This window comes from Indicator indicator, chromosome 16 (genome assembly GCF_027791375.1).
Source record: "Indicator indicator isolate 239-I01 chromosome 16, UM_Iind_1.1, whole genome shotgun sequence".
In the NCBI taxonomy this organism is placed as follows: domain Eukaryota; kingdom Metazoa; phylum Chordata; class Aves; order Piciformes; family Indicatoridae; genus Indicator; species Indicator indicator.
This window is the reverse complement of record NC_072025.1, coordinates 3483656-3503720: the sequence shown is the minus strand read 5'-3', so window position 1 is coordinate 3503720 and position 20065 is coordinate 3483656. Positions and strand designations below refer to the sequence as shown.

General features: G+C 48.4%; 1 protein-coding gene across 1 annotated transcript in view; it reads left to right on the top strand.

The window, feature by feature from the left end:
* The first annotated feature begins 6770 nt into the window (after positions 1–6770).
* Positions 6771–20065, top strand: part of SIN3A (SIN3 transcription regulator family member A) — a 38165-nt gene continuing 24870 nt past the window's right edge. The window contains exons 1-6 of the mRNA XM_054387794.1: positions 6771–6959; positions 10053–10229; positions 12314–12420; positions 13331–13613; positions 17090–17341; positions 19744–19896. Coding sequence (XP_054243769.1) covers positions 6771–6959; positions 10053–10229; positions 12314–12420; positions 13331–13613; positions 17090–17341; positions 19744–19896 — 1161 coding nt within the window. The remainder of the gene's footprint in view (positions 6960–10052; positions 10230–12313; positions 12421–13330; positions 13614–17089; positions 17342–19743; positions 19897–20065) is intronic.

Sequence of the window (20065 nt, the reverse complement as noted above, 5' to 3'; positions counted from 1 at the left end):
GTTATTTGTGTAAATAGCACTGAAAGATAACGTCCCAGAAGGCATGCATTTATTTGGACCACTAAAATGGTAAAAATATAAAATAACTTCGTCCAGAGATATTTTAAACACATTGGCAAAGGCTTTTTGGGCTGCACACGGGTTGTTAATTCTCTAGAGGAATCAGCACCAGGTTCGTGTGCTAAAGGCTGGCTTAAGGATGGCCTGACACCCTATGTTTCTTGTCTGACTTGTTGCTTTTATGTTCCTCAGTTGTGCTAAAAGGTGTGGGGGTCAGTAAACAAATAGAAAATGCTCAGCTTGTTTCAATATAGCTCTGTCTGCTCTTCAGTCTTCTGGTTCTGACTTTCTAAATTGCTGAGATGTAAAGTTTCAGAGATAAACGTTGGCTTAAATCACTTTGCTGTTGGTACTAGCTGATAAAATGGCTCCTTGTGCTCACACAGTGATGTTAAAGCACCTGCAAAATTCTTTCAGCACATAAAAGCACCTCAGCCAGCCTAGCATTAGCCTGGGCTGGATCTCCAGGAGGAGAAACCCACCTTTTAGGGTCTTTTCTTCCCTGCCTGGGCAAAATTAGAAGGTTTTTCATCCTCTTTGCAGAAGGAAGCTGCACTTTCTCACCCCAAAGTAGCTCATTCCTCCCACCCACTGCTTCTGGTCTCAGCATGAAGTTGCTTGAAAAGCTTCAACATGGTTGTTTACCCAGGAAAAACGGCAGAGATCTGGGGAAACTCTGGGTGATTTTTGCAAGCAGTTTGGGAAAGGAGGATTCTCTTTCTCCCCCCTCCCCCCACCGCGTCAGATTGCCAGGGAAGTCCTCCCCTCCACGCAGCCTCCTGGCACGTGTGGGGCTTGGAGTTGGGAGCACCACTATGGAATTGGCAGGCGGATCCTTTACATTTCCAGGATTTATGAATCGGTTTGTGTCCAGATTGCTGCTCTGCTCTTCTCCAGTGTTGGGAAGCTTTTATGGCTGTTACAGAACAGCTGGAACAGAAAAGAGAGTCCTCTAATAGCTGTTGTTTCAGCCTGGTAGGCGGGGGTGAGCTTTTGGGGACAGGCTGCTTTTTTTCCAGCTCCTGTGGGCTCTTCTCTCTTTAACCAAGAAAAAAAAAAAAAGTAGTATTGTGCTAATTCTCTGAGAGAGAGCTCGGACTCAGGAGACTGGACAAAACACTGCTGACCTCTGTATTGAGTGTAAAGCCCAGTTCAGATCATCTCTTTGGGGTGGGGTTGAGCACCCTGGCAATCTGAGCAACCCTGAACAAGCTGGGCTGCTTTGGCAAAGCACAGATCAGTGCCCTACCAACTTGTTAGCTGGCTGGATGGGGAGAAGCAGGCTTCATTTGTGCCCTGTCAAGCCTCCTGGTGAGTGCTGGCACATCATCCTCAGGCTATCACCATGTCACTGCAGAAAACTCACCTACCTGCTCCAAAAGCTTTCCCTAATGCTTTTCCATCCCCTTGTCCTTTGGAATGTGTCTCTTCTCATTTTGGAATGACTCTCAGGTCACGGATATGCCTCTCTGCACAGCACACCTCTGTAGCAAGTCCCAGGGGCTTAATCCCAGGCGAGGCATCCAGGCTGTGTGGCACCAGGCAAAAAAATACACCAGCAATTGCTGAACAAGCTGGGTCATGTTCTGGAAGTTGTGTGGCTGGGTTAGTGTGCAGACAGCAGCACTGCCCGAATCCAAAGTCCTGGGGGGAAGCTTGTCCTGCAGGACATCAGCAGCAGCTCTGGGCTTGGAGCAGCCTCTTCAGGGTCTGGAACTGTAGCTGAGGTTTACCCTTGCTACTCTTGGGGCTCGAGTCCTTTCTCCCTCAAAAGGAAACCTTTTAAAAAGCCCCCACAAGCATTAGGCATGTCCTCTGCAGCTCTGTGATTTCCCTGCCCTTTCTCAGAAGGGTTCGTGCTCTACAGGGACCAAAAGCCTTTCTAGTGGCAACTCCACAACTTGTCCAGGAAGCAAGGGTTTACCAACAGGTGTGGTGTGGTTCCAACAGGTTCCAAGGCAGGAGTTCAAATCTTCCAGATTTGCTTTCTCACTCTTCTCCATTTGCCCTTTTGGTTTTAACACCTATTTAACAGCTGACCCTGCTTATCTGATTGGAAAACCTGAGATAAAGCATCAATATCTGTTTCTAGCAATGCAGATTTTGGAGATTTTTATGTAGTAAGAAGCTGAAGAACAGAGCTGCCACTGGAGAGGCAGTTCTGTGAGACAAGAAGAGAGTACCAGGGCTCCCTTGCTCCTGAGGAGGAGGAAGCAGGATGCCGGAGCTGGCTTGAAGTGTGAGGCACATGGATGGAGAAATCCTCAGCTGAAGTTAGTGAGGTGGGATTGCATTATTCTGGTGGTCTTCCTGAGATGCAATGTACCTTTTATACATTATTCTCTTGCTTTACCAGCCAAGCACCCTCTGTGTGTTTATGGCATGTTTGCCTGTGGCACTGGGCAAAGCTGGTGAGCTGGGAGCGGGCATCGGTGGGAAAGTCAGAGGTGTGTTCCTGCCTAGCGCCCTACCTCTGAGAAGGGGAACACTAAAAACCTCAGAAAAGAAGAAACCAAGACAGTTTTCATCCTTCTGTAGGCAGAACGTAGTGTAACTGAAGTTGAAAGATAGTTTGGGTAGGAATAATGCTGGAGAAGGGGAATGTGATGCTCCTTGGATTGCACAGAGCAGGATTTGCTGAGCTGTGTGTTGTGTCTTGGGTTAATGCTTTTAACAAAGGAAAGCACCTAAAATTTGTGACTGGGTTTCAGTTTTGTGCCATCCTTGCTGTGTTTTTGGGGCTTTTCACCCCCAAATGAAGATTACAGACGATGGGGTTTTCCAGATCAAAGTCTGGAAGGGGGTGCCAGAGGTGTGTGCTAAGTTCCTGAGGAGACGACATATACTAAGTGTGGTGCTGTTCCTGATGTTGCTGCAGTGAAGGGCAAGTAGCTGCTAAAAGTCTTTAACACTACTGATTGTGATTGTAGATTTGTCCTCAAAAGACCTTTCCACCTCAGCAGGGCTTTGCCATCAGCAAAATCAGAGCTCTCAAATCTCCCAAATGCTCTTTGGGACCATTCAGAACCGTGTTTTCTTCTGCAAGATGCAGACCTGTTTCTGCTGTGGTGTTCAGTCCTCGGTGCTTTTCCCCTCTGTGTAGAGTTTGTTGGGTTTTGGGTTGGGGGAAGGGGGATGTACAGAGTTAAACATCACTTGCTCTTCATTTAGGGGCAGCAGAGTATCAAGATCACCTCTGCTAGGATTAGAAAAGCCTGTCAGTTAGTAATCTTTGCTAAGTGGTGGTCTGCTGTGAGCCACTCATGCACAGCAGATGCAGATCCTGAGTAGGAGTTCAACAAGGTGAAGACTGACTAATGCTGTTGGGTATTGACTGTATACCTTTATCTTGACTAAAACAGGACATTTTAAAGTTGAAGCAAGTACAGCCTTTGAGGAAAAGCAGAGTCCAAGTGAAGGTGAAGGGAATTCAGACTGAGGAACCACCAACAGGAGCTTTAATTTTCACTGAGCAGAAGCTTCAGTGTTGATTACACAGCAAACCAGGTATCTGGAATGTGGCTTCCTTGGATTGCAAGAATCAGGAGCTTCAAAAATTGATGTTCCTGCTGTTAGCTTGGGAATGTATCCTCGGTGCTACTGTGATTCCCACAACCTCAGGGGGCCGAGACGCTGGGTGGCTCCACAGGGAAAGGCTTTTCAGTCAGCCTAAGGTGGCATTTTAATCCTTGTAAGGACACGTGAGCCTTCCAGCCATCTTCTGTCCTCAAGCAGCCTCTGCTTTAAAGGTTGGTTAGTCCATGCAAAGCAACAAGTGTGGAGCCTTGCTCTGGGAGGTGAGGCACAAGGCTAGGACACTTGACAGCCACATGTACACCACGTATGCATTATATTTATCTGTACACACCCCTCTCACTGCAGGCAGGCTGCTGAGCCTGCTCACGCTGTTGCACCTCTAAATGGCAAACCAAAGCTGGAGAACCTTCCTGCTTGGAGGATATGATGTGTACGTGTCTGCAACCAGCAGCTCTCAGTTGCTCCTGGAGGGAAGGAGAGCTGTTGCACCCAGGGTGAGGGGCCAGCCAGCCTGGGAGATCACAAGGAAGTGGAAGGACCGGTTGGGATAGCAGTGTTTGGAGCAGAAGGGTGTCCAAGTCGGTGAGTGGGTTATAAATAGATGCCACCAAAGCTTTGCCCAGACTTTACTCCTGCAGTCAGCCATTGTCATGCAAAGTCCTGGCTCACTGTGTGTGGGGATGGTGGTGCTGGGCCAGATCTCAGTCAGCACTGCTGCGCGCTTTAGTCCCAGCCCTGTAAGCATCAGACTGCAGCTTTGCAAAGCTAAATACAGGTGGTGCTTGAGGGGAGCAGCTCCTTGCTAACCTGCCTAGCTCTTTATTTGTCAGCAGAGAGCAGCTGAATGAAAAGATGACCTGTGCAGGCACATTAGCAAAATGAGCTCCTGGAGTGTGCTCCTCTGCTTTCAGAGGGTGTGCTGGAGGTCAGACTTGTTGAGGATTTGTAACTTGTGAATGAAATGCAGTTACGAAGCTTTCTTCTTTCCTTGGGTCAAGGAGTCCTCCTCTGTCAGCTGTCTTCTACCTGCTGGGTACTTTGTAGACCTGATAAAGGACTATTCTGAGAGGTTAAACTTGAAGAGCAGCTCCAGAAAGAAATGTTCTTGTCCTACCCCACTCCACGTGGAAGGACAGACTAGTAAGGAGGGACAAGGAAGGGAGAACATTTTTGTTGCACAAAGCCTATGTTTTCAAGCCCACCTTAATCCCACTGAACCTTTGTGCTGTTGGTTCCTGTTTATGTATCCGATGTGCAGTGAGATACTGGGGAATGATCTTTGGGTTCTGTGGTTAATGATGGATTTGGACTGTGAAGAGCTGGCCTGACTTGGTAGATGAGAACTGGCTTGGTTGGGTGTTGTATCATTATTCTGAGGGAACTTTGTTCCCCTCTGTTTATCCATCTGTCCACCTTAGCAGTGAATGTATTTAACTGCTCTGGAACTGGAAGGGACTGGCTTTGGAGAGGTCCTGATGAATTCCAGGCCGAAAAGGGTGGATTTCACTCTGTTCTCTGTCCATCAAACACCTTAATAGGCTGCATATGCTCTTGAGCACCCAGTGGTTTGAACAGCAGAGGCCATCTCAAGCATGACAATAGCTTCCAGTGTGTAGGAAACAGCACTGGAATTTCCTTGAAGGAGTGATCTGTGGTTGGTGCTTCAGTCAGAGTGAAGAATTCATGGCTCTTTTAGAAGTGGGGCAGTGCAAAAATGACCTTGAAGTGAAATGAAGTTGCATAAAGACAACTTGGAGTAGGGCAGGATGGTGTCTGCATGTTGGGGAAGCACTGGAAAGTAAGTGAGAGAGCTGCTGATCTGTCTTGCTGGCATCCCTGGCAGGCTCACAGGGTAGGTTTAGGCTGGACGTGAGGAAAAAGTTGTTCACAGCAAGTGTGGTCAGATTTTGGAAGAGGCTGCCCAGGGAGGTGGTTGAGTCACCAACCCTGGATGTGCTTAAAGGTCATTTGGATGTGGCGCATGGGGGCTGTGGTTTTAGGGGCAAACTTGTAGAGTAGGGTTAATGGTTGGACTTGATGATCCTGAGGGTCTTCTCCAACCCATTTGCACTTGTTGGCTTGTGCTGGTGAGCAGGGCCAGGATGCTGGGAAGGCCATGACCATGTGGCACATGGTATCCAAAACACAACTTCATATTTCCTGCAGCCTTGGTTCCGCTTTGCTATCTGGAGCTCTCAATAACCTGTATGAATAGAGAGCAACCTGCCCTACCTGCTGCTGGTGAAGCACCAGTACCGGCAGAGAGCAAGGAGACCTTACTGTGGCTTTCCAATATCTTAAAGGGGGCCTACAGGAAAGCTGGGGAGGGACATTTTAGGGTGTCAGGTAGTGATAGGACTGGGAGGAATGGATCCAAGCTAGAGGAGGGGAGAGTTAGATTGGATGCTAGGAAGAAGTTCTTCCTAACATCTTCCCTTCCATAAAGGTGGTGAGAAACTGGAAGTAGCCTTTGCGAAAGGCAGCCCAGAGAGCCAACCACATCCTTGGTTGCATCGAGAGAAGTGTGGCCAGCAGGCTGAGGGAGGTGATTCTTCCCCTCTGCAGCTCTCTGGTGGGACCCCACCTGGAGTACTGTGCCCAGTTCTGGAGCCCCTCTTACAAGAAAGATCTGGAGGTGCTGCAACATGTCCAGAGAAGGGCCATGAGAATGATCAGAAGGCTGGTGCTCCCAGCCCTCTGTGAGGACAGACTGAGAGAGTTGGGGCTGTTCAGTTTGGAGAAGTGAAAGCTCCAAGGAGACCTTATTGTGGCCTTCCAGTATATTAAGGGGGCTATAAGAAAGACGGTAAGGGAATTTTAGGGTGTTAGGTAGTGATAGGGGGAATGGATCGAAACTGGAGGAGGGGGTAGACTTAGATTGGATGTTAGGAAGAAGCTCTTCAGCATGAGGGTGCTGAGACACTGGAAGAGGTTGCCCAGGGAGGTGGTGGAAACCCCATCCCTGGAAGTTTTGAAGGCCAGGCTGGATGTGGCTGTGAGCAACCTGCTGTAGTGTGAGGTGTCCCTGCCCGCAGCAGGGCGATTGGAGCTGGATGATGCTTGGGGTCCCTTCCAGCGCTGCCAGTCGCGTGGTGACTCTGCCGGAGTGCGTGTGTTAAGGTTGTGTGCCTCTGTGCGCAGGTGCTGCGGTGCCAGCCGAGCATGAGCGCAGAATGAAGCGGCGGCTGGACGAGCAGGAGGCACCGGTGTACGCGGCGCAGCAGAGGCGCATCCCCGCCAGCACCGAAGCCTTCCAGCACCAGCACCGCGTCCTCGCCCCGGCCCCGCCAGTCTATGAGGCGGTGTCAGAGACCATGCAGTCTGCCACGGGGATTCAGTACTCGGTAACTCCCAGCTACCAGGTGGGTCTCCTCCTCAGCGCCGGTGTCACTTCGCAGCAGGGTTCTGTGCTGGAGGCCAGGTTTTTGCTTTAGCAGTTGGGGATTCCTACAGCGAAGCTGAGGCTGGGCAGCCTGCCTGCGGTGGGTTGAAAAACTCCCCCAATGTTAAAATTGCCAGAGCAGCCCAGTTGGAAGCAAATGAAGCTGTGTATTTATGAGCAAAACTGCAATCTACAATGAAATGCAATGAATGTGTACAAAATATATAATGCTGACAGGTATTTACAATTTATAAACAGCACAAGAACCCCCCCGGCCAAAAACCAGGGGAGCTAAGAGCTTCTCCATTCCCTGCCCCACTCTCCTCCCCCCCTTAACTCCCTGGTCACAAAGGGACAAGTGAAAGAGCAGAGGGTTGTTAGAACTTAGCCAAAACAATGCAGCCAAGGTCAAGCAGAAGCCAACACAGCACAAAGTTAGTATCTCCCAGAGCGAAGTAGCCAAAAGAGATTGTTTTTCCAAACTAATTCTTATGGTTGATATCTCTCCAACGGGGCTGTTTAGAACTATCGTTATTTTCCTTTTTACCCCCAGTAATGATTTATTTGCATTCTACCACTTTCTCTTCAAGATCTGTTGAAAATTTTAAAGGTAGAACCTGAAACTACCACACTGCTTATCTCATTTTACACACTTGCTGTTGGACTCTTGTTCAGAGCCACCTCAACACACATGGTGTGATATTGTTGGGTTTTTTTAACACAATTCCTCTAATGGTTCTCTGAATCCTTGAGGCAGGCTCATGGAGAGTTTTTTCCTCCCCCCACTTTTCGTTTTTTCCTCCCCCCACTTTTCGTTTTTTCCTCCCCCCACTTTTCGTTTTTTCCTCCCCCCACTTTTCGTTTTTTCCTCCCCCCACTTTTCTTTTTTTCCTCCCCCCACTTTTCTTTTTTTCCTCCCCCCACTTTCTTTTTTCTCCCCCACTTTTCTTTTTTCCTCCCCCCACTTTTCTTTTTTTCCTCCCCCCACTTTTCTTTTTTTCCTCCCCCACTTTTCTTTTTTTCCTCCCCCCACTTTTCTTTTTTTCCTCCCCCCACTTTTCTTTTTTTCCTCCCCCCACTTTTCTTTTTTCCTCCCCCACTTTTCTTTTTTTCCTCCCCCCACTTTTCTTTTTTTCCTCCCCCCACTTTTCTTTTTTTCCTCCCCCCACTTTTCTTTTTTTCCTCCCCCCACTTTTCTTTTTTCCTCCCCCACTTTTCTTTTTTTCCTCCCCCCACTTTTCTTTTTTCCTCCCCCCACTTTTCTTTTTTTCCTCCCCCCACTTTTCTTTTTTTCCTCCCCCCACTTTTCTTTTTTTCCTCCCCCCACTTTTCTTTTTTTCCTCCCCCCACTTTTCTTTTTTTCCTCCCCCCACTTTTCTTTTTTTCCTCCCCCCACTTTTCTTTTTTTCCTCCCCCACTTTTCTTTTTTTCCTCCCCCCACTTTTCTTTTTTTCCTCCCCCCACTTTTCTTTTTTTCCTCCCCCCACTTTTCTTTTTTTCCTCCCCCCACTTTTCTTTTTTTCCTCCCCCCACTTTTCTTTTTTTCCTCCCCCCACTTTTCTTTTTTCCTCCCCCCACTTTTCTTTTTTTCCTCCCCCCACTTTTCTTTTTTTCCTCCCCCCACTTTTCTTTTTTTCCTCCCCCCACTTTTCTTTTTTTCCTCCCCCCACTTTTCTTTTTTCCTCCCCCCACTTTTCTTTTTTTCCTCCCCCCACTTTTCTTTTTTTCCTCCCCCCACTTTTCTTTTTTTCCTCCCCCCACTTTTCTTTTTTTCCTCCCCCCACTTTTCTTTTTTTCCTCCCCCCACTTTTCTTTTTTTCCTCCCCCCACTTTTCTTTTTTTCCTCCCCCCACTTTTCTTTTTTTCCTCCCCCCACTTTTCTTTTTTTCCTCCCCCCACTTTTCTTTAGGTTTGTCCTTATGGTTGCTCTGCCACAGGTGTTACGGTATCTTGGGTGATCTTAAGCTTTACAGCCTGGCTCAGATCAGCATTTAGATTGAAGGTTTTAAGGAAAATTGAAATGTTGCAGAAATAATGACCCCAGAGTCATTAGGTGGCACTCTTCCCTCACTTGCCTCCTTTGCAAGGAGTTCTCATCTGGGGAAGAAGAACGGAAATACCTCCCACTGGAGATACCTTCCAGTGAAATACAAGGGAAAAGCTGCTCCTGTGTGCATCTTCCACACTTGCATTGCTAGAGAGCTGCTGTCCTTGTCTGCTGCCTAATTTTACTTCCTTCCTGCTGCAGGAGGGATGTTCAGGCTGATAGTAGCAGCCAAAGAGCCTGCAGGTGCACCCACTTGCAGGGACTGGGGGAGAGAGTGTGTTTAGGCTGGCAGTCCTTACTGAGCAGAACTGGGTTGGACCAGCAAGGAAATCATTTCTTGCTCACATGAAAAGGATTACCAAAAAATTGTGCCCCATCTTAGATGCTTGTAGTGGAGAGCTGGGAAATGAAAAGTAACTGGCTTTTCAAACAGGATTTTTAAAGGCTCTTTTAATGGACTTTCCAGACTGAAACTTCCTTGGGTTAATGTATGAAGGGGTCCCCAAAAGCACAGCCTTCTGTTCCTTCCCCTCCTTTTCTAGAGGAGAAACCAAGCTTGAGTTTTTCCCTGAGTCTACCTGCTGCCAGAGCCACAATTTGATTTCCAGTACCCAAACTGAGTGGCAGGAATGGAGAAGCTCATAAAGATTTGTTCATTCAGAACATGGCTTGTGACACTGAAATGTCTACAGAGAACCTGAAAAACTGAAAAATGCCATTTTATGCCTTTTTTGGGGGTCTTTTTGTGGGTGGCTAGACAGGCAGTGAGCCTGCAGGCTGGTGAGCAGCTGCATTTGTAAGGTGTCCTATTTGGGGTATAGGGTGAGAGGTGACTCATTGTGTTTTTAGGCCTCTCTGGGACGTTGCTGAAGAAAACAGAAGATATTTTTTTTGGAGTAAGATTGTTAGCAGCCACGATTAAAGGGTCAAACTGACTGCCCTCTGCTTCCTTAAAGCTGTCCTTGCGTTCCTGGGGCTGGGAAGCCCCTGCCCGTGCCGTGGGTGATGTCCCCTTTGCCTTGGCAGGTGTCGGCTGTGCCGCAGAGCTCGGGCAGCCATGGGCCACCCATCGCAGCTGTCCACGGCGGCCACCACCACCCCGCGCCGGTGCAGCCTCACGGCAGCCAGGTGGTGCAGAGCCACACGCACCCCACCCCGCCAGCCGTGCCCGTGCAGGGCCAGCAGCAGTTCCAGAGGCTCAAGGTAAGGCTGAGCGTCGCTGCCCAAAGTAACCCAACCTCATCCTGACCCCTCGAGTGACCTTTTTCTGTTGGGGATGTGTAGGGGAAGCCGCACTGTGAAGCCAGCTGGTGACCTCCTAAAAGCTTTCTTCCTGCCTGGAAGCCTGGTGAAGGCAGGAAGGGACTGCTCCGTCTGCTGAATTTCAAATAGCATAGGGAAAAATGGATTTGCTAGGAAAAGATCAGGGGCAGGAAGGAAAAGGGAGAAGTATCAATCAGGGGATTCATAGAATTATTTCGTTCAGTAAATATCATAGAGTCGTAGAATTGTTGTAGTTGGAAGAGACCTTTGATATCATCAAGTCCAACCATTAACCCAACACTCAACACTGCCAGGTCACTACTGAACCACATCCCTCAGTACCACATCTGCACAGCTTTTCAACCCCTCCAGGGGTGGGAAGTCCATTACTTCCCTGGGCAGCCTGTTCCAGGGCCTGACAACCCTTTCAGTCCAACCATCAACCTAAGACCACCATGGCCACTAAACCATGTCCCAGAGTGCCATGTCCTTCCAGGGATGGTGACTTCACCACCACCCTAGGCAAACTGTTCCAATTCATTTTAATGGGTTAAATTGCCAAAATATTTGATGCTTCTCTGAACACATGGCTTCTGTGGGTGGTTGTGTGGGAGTAATTTGGGAGTAAGGAAGGCTCTATTCTGGGATTATGTGCTGTAAAATCCTTTGGAAAAAAAAGAGAAAACTCCACTAAAAATAACCCATTTCAGTAGCTACATTTGGTTCAGCTCTAGCAAGAAGACCACGTGTCTATGAGTTGATGCCTGTTTCTTTGTCTCTTCAAAATACATTGCAGGTCTCTCCCAATTCTGGTGGAGCCAAACTTGGAAGTGTTCAAAGCCAGGCTGGATGGAGCCTTGAGCAACCTGGTCTAGTAGGAGGTGTCCCTGCCCCTAGCAGGGGGGTTGGAACTCGAATCTTTAAGGTCCCTTCCAACCCAAACCATTCTGTGATTCTATGAACCTTCTGCCTTGCTGGCTGAGAGGCCCTTTTCTTTTGACAAGTGAAGGGCATTTCATTTTCTGAAACCGCTGAAAACACTTTCATGGAGGGTGGTTCTCTCAGGGAAATCAACCACAGGTCCCCAGCCCATGCAAGATTTGGGAAATACGGGATAGCCTTTCTTCCTTTGCCATGGCTGAATTTCAGAGAGGTCCTATGTGAGCATGTGGCCTGGTGGCAGAGACCCAGAGCTCTTTGCTTCCTGGATTCACAGAACAGGCTGGGCTGGAAGGGACCTTAAAGATCCTCTAGTCTCAGTCCTGCTAGCCCAGGTTGCTCAAGGCCTCATCCAACCTGATCTTGAACACCTCCAGAGAGGGGGCATCCATGACCTCCCTGGGCAACCTGTTCCAGTGTCTCACCACCTTCACTGTGAAGAATTTTCTCCTAATCTGCAGTCTAAACCTCCCCAGTCCTTTCAGTAGATCTGCAGGCTGGGTGCTGGTACACGATAACCACTGGTGTTGTTGGAGGTGGAAAACAATTTGTTTCCCACAGTTGCCACTTTCAGAGCCCCTGCATGTGGAACTGAAATGTCTGGCTCCTAGAAGAGCACTGCAAGCCTGTACCTGGCAGACATCTGCTACGCTGGACATGTCATTTCCACTTTCTGCTTATTGTTAGACTTCCAGAATAATTTCCACATATGAATGCAGGAGAAATACTCAGCTTAGTTCTGTTGATCCTAGCAGTCTCTTCACTGATAGTAAATTCAGAATATGTTTGGTTGTGGTTGGTTTGTTTTTTTTTTTTTCCCCTCTGCTGATCTGTCTTGCCATTTTCCCCCCATTTTGCTTCTTTTTAGTACAGTTTTCTCTTGTGAGTCAGAAGTGGGGAGTGAGTATCTCTTATTCAGATGGTGCTGGTAGTGCACTAACCAGGCTCATGATGGTTTTGCTCTTTAATTCCCTGCCTAGGCTCGAGGCTAACAGCTGTGTTTTCAAATAGTGTGTGCTTTGCAGAAGCATAGAGATGGAATAAAATCTTCTCTGTTAATACCACCCTGTCTGTTCTGTCTCCAGGTGGAGGATGCATTGTCTTACCTTGACCAGGTGAAGCTGCAGTTTGGTAGCCAGCCACAGGTCTACAATGACTTCTTGGATATTATGAAGGAATTTAAATCTCAAAGGTAATAAGATGTGTTTTGCTTCTTCCTTCCAGGTGAGAGCATGGGAGCTGAATTCTGTCCTTCCATCTGCAGAGTAACGCCTCTAGCAGGAGTGTAAAAGCAGTTCACAGAATCACAGCATGTTAGGGGTTGGAAGAGATCATCCAGTCCAATCCCCTGCCAAAGCAGGGCACCCAGGGCAGGTCACACAGGAACACATCCAGATAGGTCTTGAAAGTCTCCTGAGAAGGGGACTCCATAACCTCTCTGGGCAGCCTGCTCCAGTGCTCCAGCACCCTCATCAGAAAGAAGTTTCTCCTCGTGTTGGGGTGGAACCTCCTGGGTTCCAGCTTGTACCTGTTGTTCCTTGTCCTATCGCTGGGCACCACTGAAAAGAATCTGGCCCCTTCATCTTGACACTCACCCCTCAGATATTTATAGACACTGATAAGATCCCCCCTCAGTCTTCTCAAAATTAAACAGCCCCAGGTCTCTCAGTCTTTCCTCATAGGAGAGATGTTCTGGTCCCCCAATCATCCTTGTAGCTCTAGCCACAGAGTTGTGTGCTTTTTCTCCCCAGAAGCTGAATGCATCCCTTCATTGCTACTAAATCTTCACTTAGAGTGGCAGTTCAAAAGTTCAGCCTTGATAGCTGATTCATCTGGTTGTGTGCCCATTAATAATGGTCAGACTTAGATCTCACAGATATAAAATGCTGCCTGGGCTGATCAAATCATTCTAGTGCCATTCTCCAGCAACGTATGAATCAATTCTGCTTCGTTTCAGACCTTAAGAGATGATAAGGGAAAAATTCTGATGGGGAATTCTTGTGGGGAGAACTCAGTGCACCACTGAAAGGGTCTTTAGAAGATGGAGGCCTTTTCCAACCAAACCAATCCACTGATTCTGTGCTCTTCTCTTCCTCCTTCAGCATTGACACTCCGGGAGTGATCAGCCGTGTGTCGCAGCTCTTCAAGGGCCACCCAGACTTGATCATGGGCTTCAACACCTTCTTGCCACCTGGTTACAAGATCGAGGTGCAGACCAATGATATGGTGAATGTGACAACACCGGGGCAGGTCCACCAGATCCCCACTCATGGCTTGCAGCCACAGCCACAGCCCCAGCCCCAGCATCAGTCACAGCCTTCAGCTCAATCAACCCCGACACCAGCACAGCCGGCGCCGCAGCCTCCGCCTGCCAAAATCAGTAAGGTGAGAGCCTGGGGCCCTGATGCCTCCAGCTCAACCTGGTGTGGAGCTGGAGAGCAAAAAAAAGTTAATTTCCACACTGCTTTTTCATTAGTACTCGGGAACCTGCATGTGTTGTGCTTCCACTGCTGGACTTGGTTTCTACTTTTCAGAATCAGGCATCCTAGTTGCTTTGGCTGTGATGGTGTTAAGTCAGTGGTTGGACTTGATGATCTTAGAGATCTTTTCCAACCCAAGCAATTCTATGATCTGACAGTATTCTAAAGGGCTTGGAAAAACATTGTTGCTTCCAGTAGGGAGCTGGAAGATGCCCAGAGCAGCGGGTAAAATGACCACTCTTTGTTCAGGGAGTGATCTAGCAGCCCTAAGAGAAAGCTTTGCAAAAGCTCTGACTTTGCAAGAAGAGCTTCCTAGGTTAAGAACTGAGCATGTGATGAACTGCCTGATTTTGTGTCTGCTGTTTCTGAGTAACTGGAGCCCCAAGAAATTCCCTAGCAAACAGGAACTATGCTAAAGCTGTTGTTATTGGTGTGAAAGTGTGTGTTCACAGGCAATTCAGCCTCTGGAAGGTCTTGATTAGGTAGATTCTGCATTGTTTGAAGCAGATTGGGACACTTCATGGATGAGCTTAGTTCAGTTACCAGCTGGATAGGTGCAGGAGTTATTGGCAGAATCTGAAGTGCAGTAATTCAGGCAGGATGACCATGATGTTGCCTTTAGGTATTGGGTTTTTGTACCTGAAACTGAGCCCTTTCAATAACAAAGGGAATTTGCTTCTTGGTTTAGATGTAATCCAGATGCTACTGTCCCACAGATGTATTTTATGTGACTGGAAACAGGACAGGGTAATAGACATCAGGGGAGCTCACTCTAGATAAAATAGGATGCGTTTTAGCCTCAAAACGTGGAATGATTTGAGAGGCTTAGGGAGGGAAAGAATTCCCTAAGTTGCAAGGGTTAATCTTTCAAGAGTGCAGTTTAGCTAAGTGGGCTGGGAAAGGGAGGTGTTAGAAAGTCCCAGGATTTAAAATGTGACCAATAGATGCTTTCTGGACAAACATTGGTGGGATTTGCAACCTCCTGTTCCAGAAATGGCAAACACACACACACACTAGGAGATTTGCAAAGCTGAAAACTGCAAAGCTAAGACATTCCAGAATTAGCTTACCTGGGCCAGATTTCAAGCAGGGGTTCTGCAGAAGCAGTGCCTGCTCTTGGGGAAGAGGTTTCAGTCTCTTCACCATGGCCTAAGTGGTTTTCACCCCACTGACCTGCAAGTTGAACTGTTTTTGTTGAAACTTCAAAATGAACCTGAGGGACATGCTAGGAATGAGGTGAGAGTTCCTTACCAGACAGGTAGAGTTGGATGTAAACAAGGTGGCATCTTCTGGCCACCCCAAGGCAGTTATCTACACTGAAAACTCTGTGTAGTAGCAGCTTTGAAGTTTGGGAGGTGAGAGGAATGGCTACTTCCATTTCCATTTCAATTCCCCACCTCAAAACTGCTGCTGAATGAATTTTCCTGTAGCCCTTAGGTGTCTCTTAAGAGCATTCAGAATAACTCCTCTGACAGCCTTAGCTGCCTGTTCTCTGTCTCAATCTGGAAAGAAACTCTGGTTTTCCCTTGTTGGTGCCTTTATGCATCCCCAAATTCTTCATTAGGGGAAAAAAAAACTTGCAGAGTTGGAGCAAGCCATAGCTCTGCATTTTGGGCTCTCTATTGAGACAGGATGTGTCTCCTGCCAGATTGCCCTCCCTGTGCTCAGCACTGGGGAGGCCACACCTTGAGTCCTGGGTCAGTTTTGGGCCCCTCACTCCAAGAAGGACATTGAGGGATGGGAGCAGGTCTGGAGAAGGGCAACAAAGCTGGGGAAGGGTCTGGAAAACAGGGCTGGTGAGGAGCAGCTGAGGAAAGTGGGGTTATTCAGCCTGGAGAAAAGCAGGCTGAGGAGGGGGAGACCTTTGGGCTCTCTGCAGCTCCCTGAAAGGAGTTTGGAGTGAGTTGGGGGTTGGTCTCTTCTCCTTAGTAACTAGTAACAGGACGAGAGGAAATGGCCAGTGGAGATTTAGGTTGGACATCAGATGAAAATTCCTCACTGAAAAGGTTCCCAAAGACTGGAACAGACTGCCCAGGGAGGTGGTTGAATCTGCATCCCTGGAGGTGTTTAAAAGACTATGGAGATGTGGTGCTGAGGGCCATGGTTTAGCACCAGAGTTGGTAGAGTCAGAGAACAGTTGGACTCCACAATCTTAGAGGTCTTTTCCAGCCCAAACAGTTCTGGATTCAGCCAAAAGCAGTTGGCAGGGAAGATCACTGTCAATAACAGCAGCCTGACTGGCCTGGAGGTTTTGTCTTCCTGATAAAATACAGCCTCTGCTGGCCCACTAAATACTTCTCTCCTTATTTGCTTTCTTTAGTCCTTCTCTCCTGCTTGGTCTACCTGTTTCTGTGCTTCTGTTAGTCTTTCGAAACCAACACTGACTGTGAAGTTGTGCTTCTCAATGCTGACCCTGAACAGCAGTTTGTGCTTAGACAGCCACTACAAAATGTTGAGTTGAAGTCTGTAGATACTGTTAAAATCCTTTAGACCTGCAAAGGCAATAACTGTTCAGTAGCAGTTTAAAAAGAGCATTCTTCTAAGGAATTTCAGAATGGTTTGGGTTGAAAGGGACCTTAAAGATCATCCAGTTGCAACCCCCTGCAATGGGCCCGGATACCTCCCACGAGATCAGGTTGCTCAAAGCCTCATCCAGCCTTAAACACTTCCAGGGATGATGTGCCCACAGCTTCTCTGGGCAACCTGTTCTAGTGTCTCACCACCCTCATGGTGAAGAACTTCCTAATATTCAATCTAAATTTTTCCTACTCTAGTTTCAAACCACTGCTTCTTGTCCTTTCATCACATGCCCTTAAAGAAAGTCCCTCCCCAGCTTTCCTGTAGGCCCCCTCAGGTACGGGAGTGCAGCAAAAGTCATGCAGGGCCAGTATGTGTGATTAGGGTGGTTGACTGGGTATTTTAGCAGAAGATTTCATCCATTTGATGTATTCTAGCTCATGTGTGTCTGTGAATCCATGTTACCACAGAATACATCCAGTTGGAAGAGACCTCAAAGATCATTCAATCCAACCCTCAACCCAGCACTGAAGGGTCAGCACTAAACCACGTCTCTAAGCGCCAGGTCCACAGGCTGCTTGAACACCTCCAGGGACAGTGATCCACCATTGCCCTGGGCAGACCATTCCGTGTTTAATAAACCTCTCTGTGATGAAATATTTCCTAACATCCACCCTGAACCTCCCCTGGCGCAGCTTGAATAAGTTTCCTCTGGTCCTGTCGCTTGTTTTCCGCTATTGGCATCAGAAAAAGCTGAGTGCTGGGATGTTTCCTCTGCAGGTGGTCCATACATGGAATAAAAGTGCCTTGAATCCAAAGCTAAAAGAACCTGGTGGTTTCTAACACAGCTTCTTTCCTTCCTAGCCATCCCAGTTGCAGGCTCATACTCCTGCCAGCCAGCAGACTCCCCCGATTCCGCCGTACGCATCACCGCGCTCGCCGCCAGTCCAGCCTCACACGCCTGTGACAATCTCTCTGGGAACCACACCATCCCTGCAGAACAATCAGCCTGTTGAGTTTAATCATGCCATCAACTATGTCAACAAGATCAAGAATCGCTTCCAGGGACAGCCAGACATCTACAAAGCTTTCCTGGAGATCCTCCATACATATCAGGTGAGTGTTCGCAGCTCGCCTTTGAGTATATCCCAAGCACTGCTGTAGGCTGAGCAGGGACTGGCTTGAGAGCAGCCCTGAAGAAAAGGCCTTGGGAGTGCTGGGGGATGAGAAGCTCAACATGAGCCACCAGTGTGCACTTGCAGCCTAGAAAGCCAACCAGAGCCTGGGCTGCATCGAGAGAAGTGTGGCCAGCAGGGCCAGGGAGGTGATTCTGCCCCTCTGCTCCACTCTGCTGAGACCACACCTGGAGCTCTGAGTCCAGTTCTGGAGCCTCTGTTACAGGAAAGATCCAGATGTGCTGCAACGTGTCCAGAAAAAGGCCCATGAGGATGATCAGAGTACTGGAGCACCTCTCCTATGGAGACAGACTAAGAGAGTTGGGGTTGTTCAGTCTGGAGAAGAGAAGGCTCTGAGGAGACCGTCTTGGTGGCCTTCCAGGATCTGAAGGGGGCTCCAAGAAAGCTGGGGAGGGACTTTTTAGGGTGTCAGGAAGTGATAGGACTGGGGGGAACAGAACAAAACCAGAACTGGGTAGATTCAGATTGGATGTTAGGAAGAAGTTCTTCCCCATGGGGGTGGTGAGATACTGGAACAGGTTGCCCAGGGAGGTGGTGGAAGCCTCATCCCTGGAGGTTTTTACAGCCAGGCTGGATGTGGCTCTGGGCAACCTGCTCTAGAGTGAGGTGTCCCTGCCCATGGCAGGGGAATTGGAACTGGCTGATCCTTGAGATCCCTTCCAACCCTGACAATTCCATGATTCTATATAGAGTTGGAAAGGTTGGAAAATACTTCCAAGATTGAGTCCAACCATGAAGCCAACACCATCAAGTCCACCACTAAACCACGTCCCTCAGTGCTGCATCTATGTGTTTTTTTTTTGAACACTTCCAGGGAAGGGAACTCTACCACTTCCCTGAGCAGCCCAATCCAGGGCTGAACCACTTTTTCAGTGAAGAAATTGTTCCTGATGTCCAACCTTAAACCTCCTCTGGTGCAACTTGAGGCCGTTTTTTCTCATTGTATTGTTACTTGGGAGAAGAGATTGAACCCCACCTTCCTGCAGTCTCCTCTTCAGTGAGTTGTAGAGAGAGAAGGTCTTCTCTCAGTCTCCTTTTCTCCAAGCTGAAACCCCCCAGTTCATTCAGCTGCTCCTTGCAAAACTTGTGCTCTAGACATGTCACCATCTTTGTTGGTCTTCTGGAGCAACTTCAGGACTTCTGGACCTGCTCCAGAGCCTCAGTGTCCCTCTTGAAGTAAGGGGCCCAAAACTGAACCCTGTACTCAAGGTGAGGCCACATGTGTGGTTATTTCTTTCTGTGCCATGAGGAGCTGTGTCTGTCCAAGACTTGCATTTAGGTCTTCTACTGGAATAGGTTTGGCCAGCAAGCTAAGCAGAGTTCTGCTGTGTTTGTAGCATCTATAAGTACGTATGTTTAGTATATGTAGGATCATAATAGAGGGTTGCCAAGGGCCAGGGCTGGGCTGGCCACTAGATGAGTGACAAAAGCTCTTTATGAATCCCCCTCCTTTCCCAAAGGGAAGAAGGAAGAGAGACTGATGGATTGGAAAAGAAACTAAACCAGCTGGGGTGGAAACAAGAACAATCCAATGAAAGAGATCCAAACCAATAAGGAACTGAACCCCTGATGGCAATGATGTCACCATTGTCACCACTGATGCTGGGAGCAGGCGCTGGGGAGGTTCCAGACTTGAATATACAGTAAATGGGAGATGGATTCAGGAGCTGGATTCTGGAACTGGATTCAGGAACACATGGATAGAGATCAAAGGAATGAAGCAACAGAGTCCTCCTTAGACGCTGGCCAGTGAAGAAGAGGCTTTGCTCTGCTGGTCCCTCAGCTTTCTCCTGAAGATGCTGTCCATGGGATTCAGTCTGTTGGTCCCTTTAGGGTTACCTGTCCTGTCTGCAGGTGTCACCTTTGACTTCCTGCTCCCTAACCCTTGGCAGTAACTCTCCCTATCAATGTTACCACTGCCAGGAGCAGCCCCTGGCTGTGCAGACCTGCCGTGAGCTTCAGAAACTGCTATCACCTGAGCAGAGCCTGAGCTGAGAAATCACAGCACTGAGCAGAATCACTTCTGGTCAAACTCAAACCAGGACAGGTATGATCCACTACATAAGATGCTGAGGACTTTGCTGGTTATTACATAGAATCACAGAATTGTCAAGGTTGGAAGGGACCTCAAAGATCATCCAGTTCCATCCTCCCTGCCATGGGCTGGAACACCTCATACCAGATCAGGTTGCGCAGAGCCCCATCCAGCTTGGCCTTAAAAACTTTCCTATGTTACTGAGGGTTTGGGATTTTTTTTGTTCTTTGTCCCTTAAATGGTTTGTGTGTCCCTTCTGCTGAGTCTTCTCCTCTTTGCTGTGGCAGAAGGAGCAGCGGAATGCCAAGGAGGCAGGAGGGAACTACACCCCAGCGCTGACGGAGCAGGAGGTGTACGCGCAGGTGGCTCGCCTCTTCAAGAACCAGGAGGATCTGCTCTCTGAGTTTGGGCAATTCCTGCCTGATGCCAACAGCTCTGTGGTGAGTCCTCTTGGAGACAGACTGGGAGTGAAAGAACCTAGCAGGAAGCTGCTCTGTGCGTAGCCAGAGTTCAGAAAAATGAGCTTTTGCCGTTTATGCTCCTTGGGGTGGGGTTGTGCTTTAGCTTGAGTGATCTTTTCCTGAGCATGGGGGTGGGGTCAGGGTGATA